At 37.4% G+C, this 19,191-nt stretch overlaps 1 protein-coding gene across 1 annotated transcript; it reads right to left on the bottom strand.

The window, feature by feature from the left end:
- Nucleotides 1–12,543: 12,543 nt before the first annotated feature.
- LOC143610727 (uncharacterized) lies at nucleotides 12,544–15,858 on the bottom strand. Its single transcript, XM_077085124.1, has 2 exons — nucleotides 15,808–15,858; nucleotides 12,544–15,499 (listed from the first exon to the last, which is right to left on the bottom strand). Exon 2 carries the CDS (start codon nucleotides 15,451–15,453, stop codon nucleotides 12,637–12,639), a length of 2,817 nt encoding a protein of 938 aa, XP_076941239.1. The 5' UTR covers nucleotides 15,454–15,499; nucleotides 15,808–15,858; the 3' UTR covers nucleotides 12,544–12,636.
- Nucleotides 15,859–19,191: the final 3,333 nt, after the last annotated feature.

Here is a 19,191-nt window from a genome sequence, read left to right as displayed (position 1 = left end):
TTCAATCTGGCTTATAAAGCAGGTGTACAGGCATTCATTGATTATTCCTGTCTCCTTAATGCTTGTATAAACACAGGTGTGTTCATTCAAGCTACTTCTCGTTTGTACACCTGAGGACACATCACCAATCACATTATCCAAAGGGTGATCTTTATGAATTCTCGTAGTCGGAACAGAACCGACATGCAAATTATCTTCCAAATTAGAAGAGATCTCGTCAATGGTTGTTTCTGGCTGAGAGTGAAATGGATTGAAAAATTCTTCTTCAGTCGAGGCAGCAGGGGTACCAGTAGAGTTTGATGAGGAAGGTTGACATTTATCAATCAGCTGTCTTTGCAATAGATTTTCTTCCTCATCAAGTATCATCTTCATCGCAACTCTTTCTTCTTCATCAGAAATTTCCAAATCTGGTATGTTAAAAGACTTAAAAAGCTTAACATAGTCGAAAAGCTCAGCAGGTCCATTGCTTGGTTTTGGCGGTTGGTAACTTGTGATGTCGGTGTTACACACCACCTCCACCTTGCAGGTCGAAGTATTGAAGACACGTCTGTTGGGAGTACCAACAACATAACCGACTAAGATTCCTTCATCGGCTACTTCGCTAAATTTAGAATTTGTCTTCAAGATCGAACAAGGGGACCCGAATGGTTCAAGACCACTCAAGTTGGGCTTCCTTCCATGCATAAGCTCGTAACACGTTTTACCAAGTCTCTTAACAGTTAACACTCTATTCAGAACATAGCAGGCTGTAGCAACTGCTTCAGCCCAGAACATCACAGGAAGCTTCGAATCTGCCAGCATAGTTCTGGCTCCTTCAATTAAAGTTCGGTTCTTCCTTTCAGCCACTCCATTCTGTTGCGGAGTATACGGAGCGCTGTATTGGTGTTCAATTCCTTTCTGAAGACAGAAGATCTCCATCTCAAAATTCTTGAACTCCGTTCCATTGTCACTCCTGATGAACTTAACTGTTTTACCCATGACGTTCTCAACTTTGGTAATCAAATTCTTCACCATTTGAGCCGTCTCATCTTTCGATTTCAGAAAATATACCCACGAATATCGCGAGTAGTCATCAGTGATCACCAAGCAGTAAGAAGTACCTCCTAGACTTTTTGCATTCACGGGACCGAAGAGATCCATGTGAAGCAGTTCTAGAGTACTGGCAATAGAGTTGACCGTCTTGGTGAGATGGGATTTCTTGTGTTGCTTTCCCTTCTTGCATGCTATACATTTGTCTTCAAAGTTAAAACTTTTCAAGGGAACGCCCATCACAAGTCCATTCCTGACAATGTGGTTCATCTTCCGAAGATGAATGTGCCCCATCCTCCTGTGCCACAGTTCGGATTCCGATTCGCTTGCTTTCGTCATTAAACATGATTCTTCCGTGGCCATTTCAGTAGACCTCATATCCATCATATAAGTATTTGTATCACGTGGAGCTTTCATCACTATCCACTCGTCTGGTATCTGAAAAACCAGGCTTCAACACGATCGCCTCATTCTTCGTGAAATGAACAGTGTACTCCTTATCACAAATCTGCGACACACTCAGCAGATTGTGCTTCAACTCTTCTACAAAGTTCACATTCTCAAGAGTCATTTTTCCATTGGACACCGTTCCTCTTCCAGTAATTCTGCCCCCACTTTCACCGGCAAAGCTAACTCTCGCTCCTTGAACAGGTTTTAAGTCGTGCAACAAGTATTTGTTACCCGTCATATGCCGGGAACAGCCGCTATCTACAATCCAAAGACTGTGGGCAGCCCTGTTCAACTGTTCCTGCACAGTAAAGCAAAGGATTAGAATCTAGGGACCCAAGACCAATTGGTCTTGGATCTATACATCCCGTACTTCTGCTTTCCAAAGTTAGCATCTGGATAATTCCTGTCAGTCCTATTAGGAAATCTCCTTGGAAATTGAGTGTGAGGCCTTCCAAACCTATGTATATTGAAAGTATTATATCTTGTGGTTTGGTTATTAGCATTGTTAAACTGAGGTTTGTTTCTGTGAAAACCTGAATTAGTTACATTTCGGAACTTTGAAGGGTTTTCATTTTTAGCAGTATTAAAATTTCCATTAGGCTTATGCTCAGTTTTAATAGGCCTCACACCTCTGAATTTCGGCGTCAGAGGGCAATCTGCGACAAGATGTCCTAACTTATTACACCTAAAACAACACCTATGCTCCATTTTCTTTTCAAAGGTTGTTTTGGATGTCGAGGCTGTGTTACCGGCCGTTCGTCTCACATAAGGTGGGACGTACGGGTTGAGTGGAGTACTCTTTTTATAGGTTTTATCTTTTTCTCCACCAGTGGGTAACACTACCTTCTCTTTTGTCTTACCCGATTCGGACAACTTATCCGAATCTGATGAGACTGGACTCGTAACAGAAATTTTCACACTTGAAACAGGCGAACTCGTTTCGCCACTACTAACACTTGGTTCTTTACTCGTAACCTTGATTGGAACTGTCTGAGGAACTTCAAAATCAACAGATTTCTGAACACTAGGGTTAAAAGTGTAATTGTGGTTATAAGGTGGTGGAACCTCGTGATAACCAATTCCTCCCCTCTTCGCAGAGGAATCTTGACCACTAACAAGGTGATCAAGAATAGCTGAGGAATTTCTGAACTGCTCAAGTTTTCGGTTCAGTTCCACCACTTTCACCTGGTGGTCAGCAATCTGCTTTTCTCGTTCAGCAATCAGTTTACTCTTTTCTTCTAAAACCTCATAACTTAGATCAATTACTTCAATTTTTTCAGCAAGTTTTGTTTTTAAGCTTTTAACATCTTTTTCACACGCTTTTATTTTAACTTTGTAACTGTTTTCTCTTGCTTTCATAAAGTGATGATCTTCTTTAAGAGTTTTAAATTCAGCATCTAAACGAACATACTGATCAGTTATGGTAGCAAGTTGCTCAGACAAATTCTCACATTTAGTACAAATAGGTTTAGAACTTACCTCGGAGAGTTGATCATTGTTATCTGCCATGAAAGCTTTTTCCTTACCAGTAGCTTTCTCTTCTCTGGTAATCTTCTCACATTCTTCATTCTCAACCTTAGCCATATTTTCCTGCTCACTAGTTTTATTCGAATGCAGGTTCCAGTTGTATTCACCTGCTTCTCTGGACATCATGGCATTGACTTCTTTACTACTCCCAGTGTGCTGTGCAGACCGGCCTAGACCACGTTCAACTCGCTCGTTTCTGCACCCTTTGGCAAAGTGCCCGTTTTGTTGACAGTTATAGCACCTCACCTTAGACTTGTCGAACCCTGGCCTGCCACCAACAAACTTTCTCCCCGTCTTTCTCATAAACTTCTTCACTCTCCTCACTATCATGGCCATCTGCCATTGTAAATCCATTTCCTCCAGATCATCAGCATCGATCTGGTCATAGTCTTCATCCAGCATCGCTGGATCAACAACCTTTCCTTGAATATAGTTTTCATATGAAGCAATAAACGAAGCATAGAGGCCAAACTGCTCTTCAGCAGATTTGACGCTCATTGGCATCTTAGAGTAATTATTGCTTGAGGAACTTGAAGATCCACTAGTCTTGCTTGCTGTCTGTTGAGTACCACTTGATCCACCGGCTACAAAGCAAACATCCCCATTTGAGTTTACTGACACATGCCCCTCCTGTGAAGACTTGGCACACGACTCGCCCTTCGAGTAGTAGGCGGCAGAATCAGTCTTTGAACTTGAATTTGAGTTTACTTTAGCACCGTACATGCCTGGATCTTGAACCTGATCCATAGATGTCTCTTTTCTGACCATATTAAGCTCAAAAGTTCTGAGCTTGTTGACAGTGGTTTCAAGATCATAAGTAGGGAAGTCCTTGTCTTCCCTCATCAGCACAGTATACATCTCCCATTTTGGTGGGAGGGCATCGAGAAGCTTTTCCACAATCTCTTCTTCTCGGTAGGAAATGGAGTAGTTACTCAATTCAGTCATTAGATGATAATATCGAGTGATAATATCATCAAGAGATTCGTTCTTCAAGTACTTAAAGACTGAAAATTGAGTTTTGAGCAACTTTATCTTTGAAGCCCGAATACCTACATTCCCTTCAAATCTGTTCTCAAGAGCTTCCCAAAGCTCTCTAGCTGATGTATACTTTCTGAACGTATGGAGGATCTCCTGTGGAAGAGCCATTGTGATTGCAGCATGAGCCTTGCTTTCGGCTTCATACATCTTTTTCTCCTCCTCTTCCATTTTACTGTATTTCTTGATTTGGTCTCGACCCTCATACTCCATGACTGGTGGAATATATCCATCTTGGATGCATACCCACATTTTCGCATCCTGGTACTTAACGTATTGTATGAACCGATCCTTCCACGCGACAAAGTCGGTTCCCTTCAGCAACCTTGGGGCCTTTGTAGCTGACCCCGCCTCAACTTCCATCTTTACAAGCTCCGAAATGTTGATCGACGACATCCTTCTTGAAGACTAAGAAACCTGAAAAATTCTGAGTAGGCGAAGTTAATAAAAATTTCCTCTGAACAGTACTGTAGGCGAAGTTAAGGAAAACTTCGCTTGAGTAATAACTTCGCTGGATCTTTCTTAAATTCGCGTGACTGGGCGAAGTTGAGAATAACTTCGCTTAGGGTAAGCGAACTTAGAAAGTAGGCGAACTTAAAGAAAAATTCGCTGAGCTAGGCGAACTTGATAAGAACTTCGCTGAGTTAGGCGAAGTTGAGGAGGTAGGCGAAGATGTAAATAACTTCGCTTCTCCTTATATCTTCGCCGAAACCCTACGTATCCTGACGGCAACTTCGCCTGATGAACAGCAACTTCGCCTGACGAACTCAAACTTTCTACAGATCTGAAAATCGGATTTTAACGAAGTTTTTGACGGTTTAAAGGCTTGAACACACTGGTAGGAGGTTAGAATGAGCAAAAACACCAAAAACTCGTCCCGCGAAAAGCCGAAACGGGACGAATTCTACACCCGCGTGAATATCCCGAACCACACAATCGAGCAAAAGCTCTGATACCAATTGTAGGTTCCCTGGACGGATCACACGAGATATCCCGATATACACAGGTGCAGAATCCCTGTGTAGATCGTTACGGACGTAGAACACAAACACACGAACACACGAATACGATACGAATAAACTCACGTTATATTAATAACTCAACACGTGATATAATCACAGTTACAGACTCTCGACCTCACGTCACTTGACTCACTGAATTACACGAACTCGAACCCTATTAAACAATAATCCGTAACCTATATAAATACACGACAACTTCGCCTCAGGCGAAGTTGTCCATAACTTCGCTTGGTTAACAAGTTCGCCTAAGCGAACTTGTCAACAACTTCGCCTGGTTAACAAGTTCGCCTAAGCGAACTTGTCAACAACTTCGCTTTAAACAAACAAATACATAAACAATATTACAGACTCGATTACAGACACTAGACATATGAACTACTGACATTTATGCACCAACAGACCCTAATAATATCCGAGGGTGGAGGGTACCGGACCCTAATAATATCCGAGGATGAAGGGAGACCGGACCCTAATAATATCCGAGGATGGAGGGTACCGGACCTTAATAATATCCGAGGTATGTAGGGTGAAATACCCTTTATAACGTAAGGTTAGCTATAAATGTGTATGGATGAATGAAGTACAGGTTATGTATGTAATGCGTACCTTCAGGAACGTATATGTGTATGTAAAGTAAGTTATGTGATTAACTAGAACTCACTCAGCGTAGCTGACTTTTAGTATGCATGCAGGTTAACAGATTAAGACAGCTGGTTTGAGATGGACACATGGCATGATTGAAGAGGCTGGCATCTGAAGATTGTCATGATCTTTTGAATGTTATATTTTAGGTTATGTTTTAAAAGACAAATTTTGGGTATCTGTAATGAATGGTGGATGTTTTATATTATTCCGCGAAAGTTTTATTTACTCTGATATTTAGAACTGCGTTTATGAGTAAATCCAACGTCCAATGTAGGGCACCGGTAACGGGGCCTTACAAATCTCTCCCGCTTAGTGTCATTTGGAATTAAGTTTGATGATGAAGTTCAAGGTCTTTTATTGTTATCCTATTTGCCCGATAGTTGGTCGTAAACAGTGACCGCAGTTTGTAGTTCGTCTACAAAAAATACTTTTGATGGAATTCGGGATTTGATTCTTGGAGAAGATTCATGACGCGGAAATTCAGGTGAATCATCAAGTGATATATTAGTCACAGAAGGTAGGGGTAGGGGAAAACAACAAGGCAGTGGGAGCAGGAAGAGGAGTCAGTCTAAGACTCGTAAGGATATTGAATGTTGGGGTTGTAAAGATAAGGGACACTTCAGGAATCAGTGTCCGAATGGTAAGAAAGAGGTGAACGTTACAGAAGTCAACACTGCAGAAGAATGCTCAGAGGATGAGTTTTCGGTTCTTAGTGTTGAGAGTAACGTTGATTCTTGGGTGATGGATTCTGGTGCATCGTTTCATGCCACTCACTGTAGTGAAACGATGAAGAATATTAAGATTGGGGATTTTGGAAAGGTTCGACTTGCGAACGATGATATTCTAGAGGTTATGAGTATGGGATATGTTGATTTGATAACTTCAGCAGGTACTTCTTGGACTTTGAAAGACGTGAGGGTTATTCCAAGTTTAAAGAAACGTTTGATTTCAGTTGGGCAGTTGGATGACCAGGGGCACGATGTTAAGTTCGGGAATGGGCAGTGGAAAGTAGTCAAAGGGAATCTCGTGGTTGCTCGTGGCAAGAAAATGGGTTCGTTGTATATGGTCGATATGTCACCGAAAGGAGTGGATCCAGTTTTGGTGAAAGACAAAATCCGGTTCACAGAATCTCATGGGCAGAAGAAGGTTCGTTTTGCAAGTAACAAACCCAGAGCCAAAGTAAAGATTCAGGATGAATGAGCTAGGAAGGTTAAGTCAGTCGGAGGACATCGTGACAGTGGGAGCACAGGTCGTGTTTCAGTTACAGTTCCAGGTTGACAGTGGATTAAGAAAACCAGTATTCCAGCTGTTAAAGTCTCTCCAGTGAATTACTTGATGAATATGGAGAGTGTTTGTTCTCGGGGTATCTCAGGATCCAGCAGTTCATTTCAGTGGGAGCCGGTAGGGACAGAGAACGGGTCAGGGGCAGTTTTAGCCGTGACTGATGTGTTGGAGCTCCGGGGAGCTTCAACAGGCCTTCAGGTTAATTGATGAGAATGCGGTGGCAACTAGAAAATGTTTAGATTACAGAAGTACAATAGGAGTGCAGACGAGAGTACTCAAGGCCTCCGAGTGGGAGAGTGTTGGGTTCGTAGGCCTTGTTGGCCCGGTTTATTATAAGAAGTCCAAAGGATAGATGGATGTAGGGTGGCCAAACCGAAGCCCAGCCCGGTTTTGATTTCTTGTTTAATAAGATACAAACCCTAGTCGTATCTCTATATATATTTAACGTTATGTACTTGTAATCGTTGTCACTCAATAAAAAGAAATACATAGTTGCCACCCATGGACGTATGCCAGTTTAGACCGAACCACATTAAATCCTCGTGTTCGTTATTGCTTTCGTGTTTGTGTTCGGTTCGTGTGTGTGTTTAATCCTAACACAAAGACCCAAAAAAAACTTACAAATACAATTAATACATTTATAAAATATAAATACATAACTACCTTAAAACAAAGTATGAAAAAGTATTATATTTCTATAAAAATCATGTTAATAAAACAAAAGAAATAATAAGTCCATAGTAGTAAATGAATCAATAAATGAGTCTTTAAAAGTTAAACAACAAAAGAAAGTAAAAAAGAAAATTAAAATTAAAATTAAAATTATAATTCGGTTTAGCGGGAAGTCGACCTGTTCAAATCTACACAACCAACATGGTTAGGTGTTAGTTTTGTTCCGGGCAACCGTTCGGGTGAAACCCCAAAAACATATATTGATATACTAGACGGGTGTTCGTGTGATGCAGCGGGAACACCTACCGTTGATAATGGTTTGGTTTTAATTTTTAACGGTTATGTTTCGGTTTACGATGATTAAAAACTGCTACTAACTGTTTATTTGAAAACTATCTGAACTCGCAAACACCGCTACTTAAATGTTAAACTTTTGAACTAAAAAAAACTAAGGCGATATCATACTCAAATTAAAGAGAATAAAATTCTAGTTTTTATGGTGCCGGTTTTTATAAAAAATATTATCGTATGAAAAAATTATGGTTGTTTAAAAGTCATGGGTGGAAGTTGGGTTAAATTTGAAATTATAAAGTATATATTGTTAAAAGTTAAAGGGTTAAGGTTGTAAATATTACTTATAGACTATCTTGCCCCTCTTCCATGCTACATAAGTTGTACCATTTGTTAATTAAGTTGTAATTTACTTAAAATTTAAGTGCCTTAATTTATCCTTGGTTGGTGTATTATGTATAGTATATATAAACTATAATGAAAGCTTAACTGAAATCTGAAAAAAAAAAGAAAAAAGTCAATATAAATGTTTAAAAGAGATGGTAGATCATATTTAGGATAACTGGATTTTAATAATCTAAACTATTAAGTATTGGCCAATAATAATTGCAACTAAGAGCATTCTCATCCCATTTCCTATAATTATGTGAGGAAAATTTGTAAATTATAGGGTGAGGTTGTGAGTGATTGTGAGTGTAAATTATAAGATGGAGAGAGAAATGTAGTGATTTTCTGTAAATTTAGGGAAACATTGTTTCCCCTATTCATTTTTTAATATTTGTTGGATTGGTTGTGAGTATATGAGAGAGAAAATTGTAATGATAAAGGCATAAAAATATTATTTAATTGAACATGAGAGAGAAATGTAGTGTTTTTTAGTGTAATTATAGAGATAGGAATGGGGAACGAGTTGAGAATGCTCTAACAATCTAACCAGTAACAATCCCATCTTTCAACTTTGTTACCAATAACAATCCTTGACTAACAAACTTTTAACTTCGTTAATTTATGATAATGTGACATGTTATGTGGCAATGACATGGATTTCTTCATTTTATTTCATTTTAATTAAATATAATCCATTTAAGATTAACTTCAAAAAGACATTAAATCATAACCGTCTTCCATCTTTCTTGATCCTTTGACAAACTCCTCGACCACCTCTAGACCATCACTCGACACCGTAACACCTCTACCAAAACCTATAACCATCGCAATCATCTCCCTTAAACGCCATCATCTGCAACTTTCTCACTGCTTTCACCGTTTTCGACGACCACCACCATCTCCGCCCATCATCTGCAACTTTCTATATCTCTCTTTCTATCTCTCCCTGTTACTCTATCCATTTCTCTCTCTTTTCCAAATCCGGTCGGAAAATACCGACTAAACATTCTGACCAATCTCGTTTCTCTATCACTCAATCTCTTTCTCACCAGATCTGAAATATAATCGCTCAATCTATCTTTGATTGCACCACGCTGGAAGAGTGGAAGATAACGATTGGGAATAAGTACAAGTTTCATATGGTTTTGTTGTATCGGAGGTTGTGGCTGGCGATTTTTAGGTAATGTTGTGGTCGGACCGGATGCAGGAAGGAGGCAAGGAGAGACACCGGATCACCGAAGTTGTAGATGGTGACCGGAGAAGATGACGGTGCCTGCCGGAGGTTTTTGTTGCTGGACAACGGTGGACTTGATATGGCGGTGAATGATGGTTTAGAGGTGGTGGTTAGAGGTGGTACGACGAGGAAGAAGAAAGATGTGTGGGTCGGGTTTAGTTTTAAGTCTATGATCTAACTATTGACACACATAGCAAAGGGGTATTTTCGTCATTTCACTATAACTATTACATTTAAATAAAATGAAGAAATCATTGCCACATAACATGCCATGTCATCATAAAGTAACGGAGTTAACAGTTTGTTAGTCTGGGATTGTTATTGCCATTGGTAACAAAGTTAAAAGTTGAGATTGTCATTAGTTAGATCATTAGTTTTGATTATTACACCAATACTTAATAATTTGGATTATTAAAATCCATTTTTTTACATATTTATATAATATCAACATTAACAAAAAGAAGAAAAAGTTGTCACCTAATAAAAAAAATAAGGTCAAGTACTAAACCATCTTTTAAGGAATCATCAAAGAATAAAAAACAAATTACAAACACATACCAAATACCATAAAGTTATATGGAACTGTCCTTAGAAAAATCATGGGATGACGAGCACGCTGCAAACTTGTGGACTGGGTGTAGTGGTGGGTTGAGAGACTGAGTTGTACTATACAACAAAATAATTTATAAATAAAAGGTTGAAATTAATAATGCAAGGGTGTCAGGGTGACATTATTTAATCATTTACAGATATTAAAAACGAATTGAAACATATGAGACAGTTTATCAGTTTCTTTAATATTCTAAAGATTGAACCCATGAAACGCAGCTATAAACTCAGTTTGCAAAGTACAATTATATGAGAAGCTTACGAAAGTACTTTGAATCATTACTATACTAGTATTTAATAATGACTAAAATTGAGTTGATCACAAAATCATTATTCAAAAGAAAGTTAAAAATGATTTAAGTGTTGCTCCGTATATATTTATTTTTTAATCTAGTCACACTAATTTTTTTTAACCAAATAATTCTTTTATTTTTAGAATATACTCGCCTGTTAAGAAAATTTATTACTGTATTTAAATTTTAAACATCATACTAGAAAGAAAAAGATGATATCTTTTTAGATAACAATTTATTGTGATTGCTGATAAATATCGTACGTAAATTCGGTTAAGTCTACCAGGGTTAAGCAATAGGATTAGCCACTGGCGTACCTACCCATAAGTCAGGGGTCCGTCATCCATTATGAATTTTTTTTTAGTATTAATATAGTATAAAAATCTCGACCGACCCTTGTGAATCAATTAAAGTTTGAAATTGACCATAATAAAAAATCAAATGAAACTCTTTCCAAAAATAACTTATAAATGTGATAAATAATTTTTTCAATAATTTGAGTATAATATCAATTTTAAGTCCAATAGTCAGATACCCAACCTAATTATATCTCAAATCAATTTTTAAGCTCAAAGCCCAACTCATTTAAACTCCACCCAATTTTTAACACAATACCCAACCCAATTCTTATTTTTGATAGTTTGTATTTGATCACTTGATAGTTGGATTATATTTATGTTTGATTTTAGTTTGTTTACTTTGTTGAATTTGGTACCTTGTAGGAAGAAAGAATAACGAACCCTATGATTAAACGATTTTTTTTTTTAAATATAAATAAAATCAAGAATTATCTTCTAAGATTCCCGAAATTGTTATATTGGATGATCTTTCTTCGGATTCCGCTGATAAAAAACCAATTTCTACTTATAACGTGAATAAAAAGTTGTATGACCCGGCCCGATTCGGCCCGACTAGAACAGCCAAACCGGACCAATAAAAAGTTATATGCCGATTTGACCCAACCCGAACGGCCGAACCGGACCGAAAAAAATTATACCTCGTTACTCTCTAAACCCTTTTCCCATATTTCGGACGACAACAAACCTTCAAACACGCAAAACCTAAAAGTTTATTATGCCACCGTACGTGTCTAACAAAATGGCAAGTCAAAATATATTATTCATATGCTTAATAAACTTTGGGTTGGAACTCGTCATATTGATATAGAACTTGTCAACATTCTTTCATCCATCTCCATAAACATGTCATACCTTAAGTTATACAACGAACCACCTCTCTAGTATCAACTTTAGATACATTTGTTATATCAATTATGTTTGGGTGTTATCCATATCATCATCATCATGGGCTCATGGCTATCAGACCTTCACGCAAGAAGATTATCATTTCTTATTATGTTATTATTATTATTATTATTATTATTATTATTATTATTATTATTATTATTATTTTTTGAGTCCTTGTTTTCCATCGCCTCATTTTCGTCCACAAGATATTATGTTTTCTCTTGCTTTATGTGGAATTGTGGATGGTTTTATTCATTGTCCTTTGCCACTATTGTTTGTTATGACACCTTTAGCTTCGTCTATAAGTCCACTAAGCCAGCACAACGTCACACACCAAAGATACTGAGATTGACATTTGGGGAAAACAAAATAAAGTGACGAGGGGCTAGCCTCACGCCCTTGATGTTCTAACATGTTGACATCTTCATCAAAGACCAGCCATCATTGCTACGCATTAATTTTCGCTCCTGGTTAAACTACATGGTGTGATATATACATATGCTGAGATGCAATTTTACTTTTAAGGCCATCAGGTTAAGTATCATGGTTAGTCATTGTCCTCATTTACATTCTTTGATTAAGCCACATAAATATATGATCATTCAATTACAACGATATTAATGGTACATCTAAACTAGTTACAATACTAAAATAAATAACAATGCATCATGGTATCCACAACTATGATATCCATGTGTGACATATGAACGAATTGTGCTACTATAATGATGTGTCTAACACATTACAAGAGTACGTCTTGTAATGTACCAGACGCATTCACCATCCAAGAATATGAAATATGAAGCAAAATGAAGTGAACCAGAACAGAAACATAACATCTACTCAAAAATGGTGTAGACTTTCTGTAAATTCAGTAAAAAATAAAATTAAGCAATTATTGGTGTATAACTCTAGGGTGAAGTATGAATTTGAACATTGGCTAAAAGTCTTGTAAGTTTACTAAGGGTTTCACGAGCAGACACGGTATCAGGATGATCCTCACCACATATTGAACTTCTAATAAAAATAGCTTTCCGAATAAGATCATCCCCAATATCAAACTGTCCTCCTCTCACCATCAACTTTGCCCGAATTTCCAGAACCGTCGCTCGAGAAGTCGCTAAATCTTGCCATAAACCCGGGTTTAACTGAGCGTCGGTTTGGGCCGGTCTCCAACACAACGACTTGTCCAGCCATTTCTCAACTGGTGTCACGAGCGCCTCGTCAGCAGCTTCGAGTAGATTAGTGCATAACCGTAAGAGCTCTAACGCAGCCGTGCACCGCGAGAATCGAATAAACGTTCGTATCGCGAGCGGTAAGATTACTTCTTTCACTAGAAAAGGTAGTTCCGAAGCTTTGGTTTCGATCACCACCGGGTCGGTCCCGAACCCGAGTAATAAGAAACATGCAGCCCAAATATGGTCAGAGTGGTTAATTATTGTAGCGTTGGTCACGATCGTGTGTACAACCGCGTGTGCGGTGCCCGGGATGCTTTGTTTCCGGGCGTATTGCTTGACCAGCTGGTTAAACCGAATGTAACCGTCTTTAGTACACGTCCGAGCTAAGTTGAACCGTAACAGAACCGAACACGCTTCGGTTTCAGATTTGTCGTATAAAGATGAACACCCGCACGTTAACGAGTTTAAAATCTTCCTCCATAGCTGAGTCCGGTGACGTTTTTCTGGAACCCGTTTAGCGGCTAGAGCCAGTAACGGAACCGGGGTCGGACCCGGTGCGAACCACCCGCTAGCCAGAACCATCCGGGTGGCTAAACTTCGTGGACCATCTGCGTGGTCAAATATCGAGAAACAAACCTCAATAAGCTGCAAAAGAAATGTGCTTTTCCTTAACGAGTGACTTCCGCTCGATGGCATTCGGTTTATCGTATCCAAAAGCCGGCTCGGAGTTATTGGGAGCTCAGTGAGAACCGCACCGACAATGGCTAACCCTAAAGTCAACCTACCGAGCCTCTCCTCAATCGCGCGTAACGCGTCAATTTCTGAAACCGAAACCGCGCGGTCGGCAACGTGTCCTTGCATTAACGACATCGCCTCCACACCCGATAAGTATGACAGGCGTAACGGGTCCATGTTTATTAACCGTGCGAGCCGTGTGGAAATAAGAACATGTGTTTCGCCACCAAAACGCGGGAGAAGATCGATCACATGTTTGTGATCCCACCAATCCTTCTCCGATTCTAAATTATCGATTATTATTAAAAACGGAATGTTTCGCATAAGCTCTTTTCGAATGGTGGTTATCGCGGTTTCTTCGTGTTCTTCAAAGCTTTTTGTTCTACTTTTATCCAAACCCGACTCTATCCCGACATCGACTTCTAAAAACGACCATAAGTTTAAATAATTTTGCCGAATGTATCGGCTTTCCCCTCCGACCCACAACACCATTTTGTACCGTTGATGAAACCAATACGCGAATTCTAAAAGTAGTTCAGTTTTACCGATACCCGAGTCGCCTGATACACAAGCGATTCCTTTCCCGTACACGACTTTCACAGCCCGTTTTCGTCTCCCGGGCTTCGGTTTTGGTGAAAAGTCGACATTTTGCATCGCAATTTCCTTTTCGGATTCTTTCCAAACGACCGGTTCTTTCCCTTTTCGCCTCCGAGTTCGACCCTCGGGTTTCGTTTCTCTTCGTTTTTCATCAATCGAGTTGCTTCGACCCCAATTATGAATCAAATTCTTTCGTCTCGGTTTTGGTCTTGCTTTAAGTTCAAAATAATCGTGTTCTCGGTCCCCAATAACATCACCAAAAAGCATAAACTCGAGCTCAGAAAGTTCCTTTTTTCTCCCAATAAAATTCTCATTTCTCGGATACGGAAACTCTTCGTTTTCGACTTTTTCCCTCCATTTCGTTAATCTCTCAACAACACTTCTTCGACCTAACTTCAAAGCTAAAAGTGTCACGGCCCGAAGGATACAATCCCGCCATTTCCCATCGTGGGCCTCGAGTTTCCATTCATCAACTCGAGTTAAACCGTTGACCGCTTCTTTCCACTCGTTTTCCAACCCACCATAGACGAGCCAAAGCTCTCCACCGTGTTGTTCCCAGGTTTCTCCCCGTCTCTCGACTATATCCCGAACAAGACAATCATCTGGGCCCAGATCAAAATAAATCGGGACCAGATTTTTTTTACCTGCAAAGAATCTTAGCTCTTCGATCGTATACGGGTTCTTGAACGACTTTCTCGTTAATATAACGACCCCAAACGTCGATGCATCCATCGCTTTTTCCACAATATTATGTTTTCTCGAATTTTGACATTTGGCTCGATCGCTAATGAAGCAACTTAATCCTTGTACTTCTAAATCAGCCCGAAGCCAGTTTACAAAACGCAATAATAATGGTTTTCTCCCATGAAACCCAATGTACACGTCGAAGGATCGTAATCTTGTCGGACAGTATGACGTTGAGGGTGGTGTAAATGACGATATCGGGCTTCTGTTGACTTTCTTTGACTTTTCTTGGTGCTCAAACGCCTCGTTTTCGTGGCATGTAGTGTATAATAACGTGTTGCTCGGTTTCTGATCAATGTTTTGGGGATCATTTGATACACTTGCTGACTGGACCGGATCGTCGGGTGGCAGCCAAGATGATGATGATCTTGGAGAAAAGAATGGAGATTGATTTGCAGAGAAGAACACCGACGATGAAGACGATAAGTTCCTTAGATTCGATCCGATTCTCGAGCTTTCGTCCCGTAAATCCATGTAAATATTATCAATCTTTCTTGGAATATATTTTAATTTTAAACATCTGCAAATGAACAGGAAAGTTTCAAGATTTTTGGTCTAAAATGCATATTTAAAAATAAAAATCTTGAAATGAAAAGTATTAAACACAAAATCAAATATTTCAAGATATACATTCAAGAAACATAAAATTTAAAACCATGAGTTGGGTGTAAAGATATTGGGGCAATAAACATGAGCAAGACCAATGGCAATACAGATATAAAGAATCAATTACAACATAAAGAATCTTCTAATTAATGATTTACATTATACTAATAAATAATATTTCAGATCTGAAGATAAAAAAAAAAGAAAGAAAGACTGACTTACTTGCTTGGTAGGGGTACCCATTATCAAATCACCGACAAAGATTGAATCTTTACACAATCAAACCAAAACCCAGTTGCCAAAATAATCAAGAAACCCCAAATCTTGAATCTTTTTACAACAAACCAAAACCCAGTTGCCAAAGAATCAAGAAACCCAGATGCTGAATGTTGTTAATATGCCCTGGTCAAGAGGAAAGTCAACTGTTAATAATCTTTTAGGTGGTGAAAGTGAAGTAAAACTAAAAAGCAGAGTTTTGACTATTTTGGATAAAGATTTGGAAATTGACAGAAACCCGAGGAAAAAGAGGAAGGAAAGAAAGAATCAATCAAAAGATTTTAAAAAATTTGTTAAAAGGGTTTTGGTTCACACTGATGAATGAATGAATGAATGAATGAATAACTAAACTAAACCCTTGTTTGTAATGGGCATGTATATATACATCATATATGTATATGTGTGGGAAAATGAGAAAAATATTGAGCTGACAAAAGAAAGAAAAGAAAAGATGGAAAAGAAAGCAGAGGGATATGTATAGGACCCAACAAGAAGACGGATCTGACGAGGTTATGTTTGTTAGTGTCAAAAGTTCAAACTTAAGTTGTAACCAATAAACTTGGAATTTAACTATTTTCTTAATTTCCATACTTAAATGTCTCTTATCAGGATAAACTAAACAGGAGTTAATAATTTATATTAGTAATTTAGCAATAGAGAAATTAATAACTTTCATGTTTGTTGTTAAAGGCAATCTTATTTGTACAATCATTATAGATTTACGATTGATTTTCAATTGATTTAGAGGTGAATATAAATGAAATAGAGAATTGTATTTATTGTGGGCCAAACCAAATTTGGATTTATGAAAACCAATTTAGTTTTATGATAGTTATGTGTGTAGGATTTGTATCAAGCTTGGACTATAGTTTAAATAACTAAAATATAATTTCTCTTTATAAAAAGATTTGTACTTGATGAAATTTATGTCACAAAATTATTGATGCATAAATGGTTTATTGGATCTTTGAAGGAAATCTTAACTTTTTTCCTTTGTCTAGATTCTAAAAAATAATAATTATGAATGTGTCTCCCATTTATGAAACTCTTTTTGGAGTTTTGCATGAAAACCTACATGAAAAATTGGACAATGAGTATGTGTTGTGTTTGGTGTTTGGTGGGAAATGAATGAGAAATTAAAGAATATTTGGCCATTTAGCATGTAACGAGTTATGGGCATTCTTGAAAAGGTTGCCATCACATCTATAACTTATAGTTGTAAATAACTATTGTTTGAAAAGAAAAATAATGATTTTGGTTTCTAAAAGTCAAGGATATTGATGGTACTGTTGTACATATCTATCCTTTCTTCTCTATTTTTATGGTTTATAGTCATTTGTGTAGGTGAACTAATATATAATAGGAAACAAATTTTTAGTTATTTACACGTTCATATTTGGTTTTCTTAAATAACCACAAGGAATATAGTAAAGATCAAGCAAACAATGAAATTAATAACAAAGTTTATATTTAAGATCAAGTAATAGAAGAACCATGCACGGATTAGAAATGACTGATCTATCAACCATGCCATATTTAGATGAATAAAACATGTTGAATCAAGTCAACGCATGCATACACATATTTGTGATAAATTTAATAATAAGTTATGTGTGCTTAAAATAAGTTCAAGGTCACTTAAATACGACTACATTATAAAGCATCACCTTTATAAACTAAGCCAAATTAAGTATTACAAAATGCTTCAAAGTTTATAAAACAATGGTTTAACGAAAGCATAACTTGTAGATAATAAAACAAAAATTATGCAAATATGAAAACGGTCACTAAAACAAGTTTATAAAATCAAAAGAGTTTTTACAAAAGCATGACGTAAAAAAAATTATCTACGTTTAAAAGAATATTGGAAACAAGTAAAAGGTTAACGAATATGTGTATGTTACCTTGTTATCAAAACTAACGTGACTTTGATGTCTATGTGACACTCCAGCTATATTAGCCATTAATTACCCTTGATTATTGTTATAGAAATTTTCCTACGTTTTTTAGACGCTATAGCCTTTTAGCAGAACTTATACAGAGAGATGTGTATGTATGTAAAATGCAGGGTAGCAAAATGGATATGGTCTATCATATTCATTCGTGGGTCGAACTACCGGTATATCCCATTTTTTATTCGGTCAATGCGATGTTGAACTATCCGACCAAATGTAGCAGGGCCGTCTTTGAGGCATAGCAGGGTAGTCGACGGCCACAGGCTCGACACCTCGCTAGGCCCGAAATTTATTTTTTCAAAAAAAATTATATGTATTTTTATAAAAAAAATATGTATAATCAATGTTTCAACACAATTACATAACTGCTAGCTTGGTCTAGTGGTAAATGGCTATGACATCTAACCAAAAGGTTGTGAGTTATTGTCTTATTTATAACAAATTTTAAGATTATTTTTATACAAAAGTTTTTTTCAAAACTCAAATCATAATCAAATAAGCTCATTTAAAATTAAATTGTTTAAATTTAACAAATGTTTCTTTTACTTAAGGGTCAAAAAAAATTTCGCCACTGGCCCAAAATTTTTTTTGCCTTCTTAGAGCCGGCCCTGAAATGTAGGTTTAATAAAGAGGAGGTAACGATGATACAAGCAATAACACATGTCACCTGTTAGTTAACCTGGAAAACACGAAATGACAAAGTACTTAAGAACAAATTGTTTTCACATGTGTTGAGCCTGGGAAGATTGTGCATGTTTAACTTCTTTAATTTTTCTTTGTAAATTTGGGTGTTGGTTCTTGTTTATTTTGCAGCCTATTGTAGTTTCTTATTTTTCTTTATGTTGAGGCCTCTTGTAGCTTGTAAGTTACCTCTTTATTTTGTTTTAATATATTTAACCAATTGACCTTTTAAAAAAATACGTACATATGTATTTTTGTATGTTTGTATGTCAATGTTACACTATTCTTGAGATTCATTGATCTCTTTGTGAGACTCACAAACCTCACTAAGTAAATTGCGTCCCATTTCCCTTACGAAGTTCATAGATTTCAATGTAGTTCACCATTTTACATATGTTGAGATATATTACTTTTTGTCACAAATAATATACAGTTTATTTACCACCATGTGTTTATCTATAGTTATGAACCTAACATGCCTTAGCCCTTATTATGCATGTTTATGCCATATAAATCAAGTTAGGGAATATTTAACCCCATAACCAAGTAATACATCGCATAATCACATATTAGCCAATTTAAAATATATCGACATCAACTTCACCATGTAATTACTTGTATAATCAAATGGACAATAATTTAAACTTTAAGGAACTATATAGACTCACTCATCTTGACTCCTAAAATTCTCTCT

The sequence above is a fragment of the Bidens hawaiensis genome, unplaced genomic scaffold, assembly GCF_021521415.1.
Source record: "Bidens hawaiensis isolate Kalapana, Puna unplaced genomic scaffold, B.hawaiensis_p1.1 tig00027596_1, whole genome shotgun sequence".
NCBI lineage: Eukaryota > Viridiplantae > Streptophyta > Magnoliopsida > Asterales > Asteraceae > Bidens > Bidens hawaiensis.
Note: the sequence above shows the minus strand (reverse complement) of the source record. Positions and strands in the feature narration are given on the sequence as shown.

Excerpts from the sequence above, each read along its gene's own strand:
- LOC143610727 (XM_077085124.1), bottom strand. The coding sequence starts at position 15,453 with ATGGATTTACGGGACGAAAGCTCGAGAATCGGATCGAATCTAAGGAAC.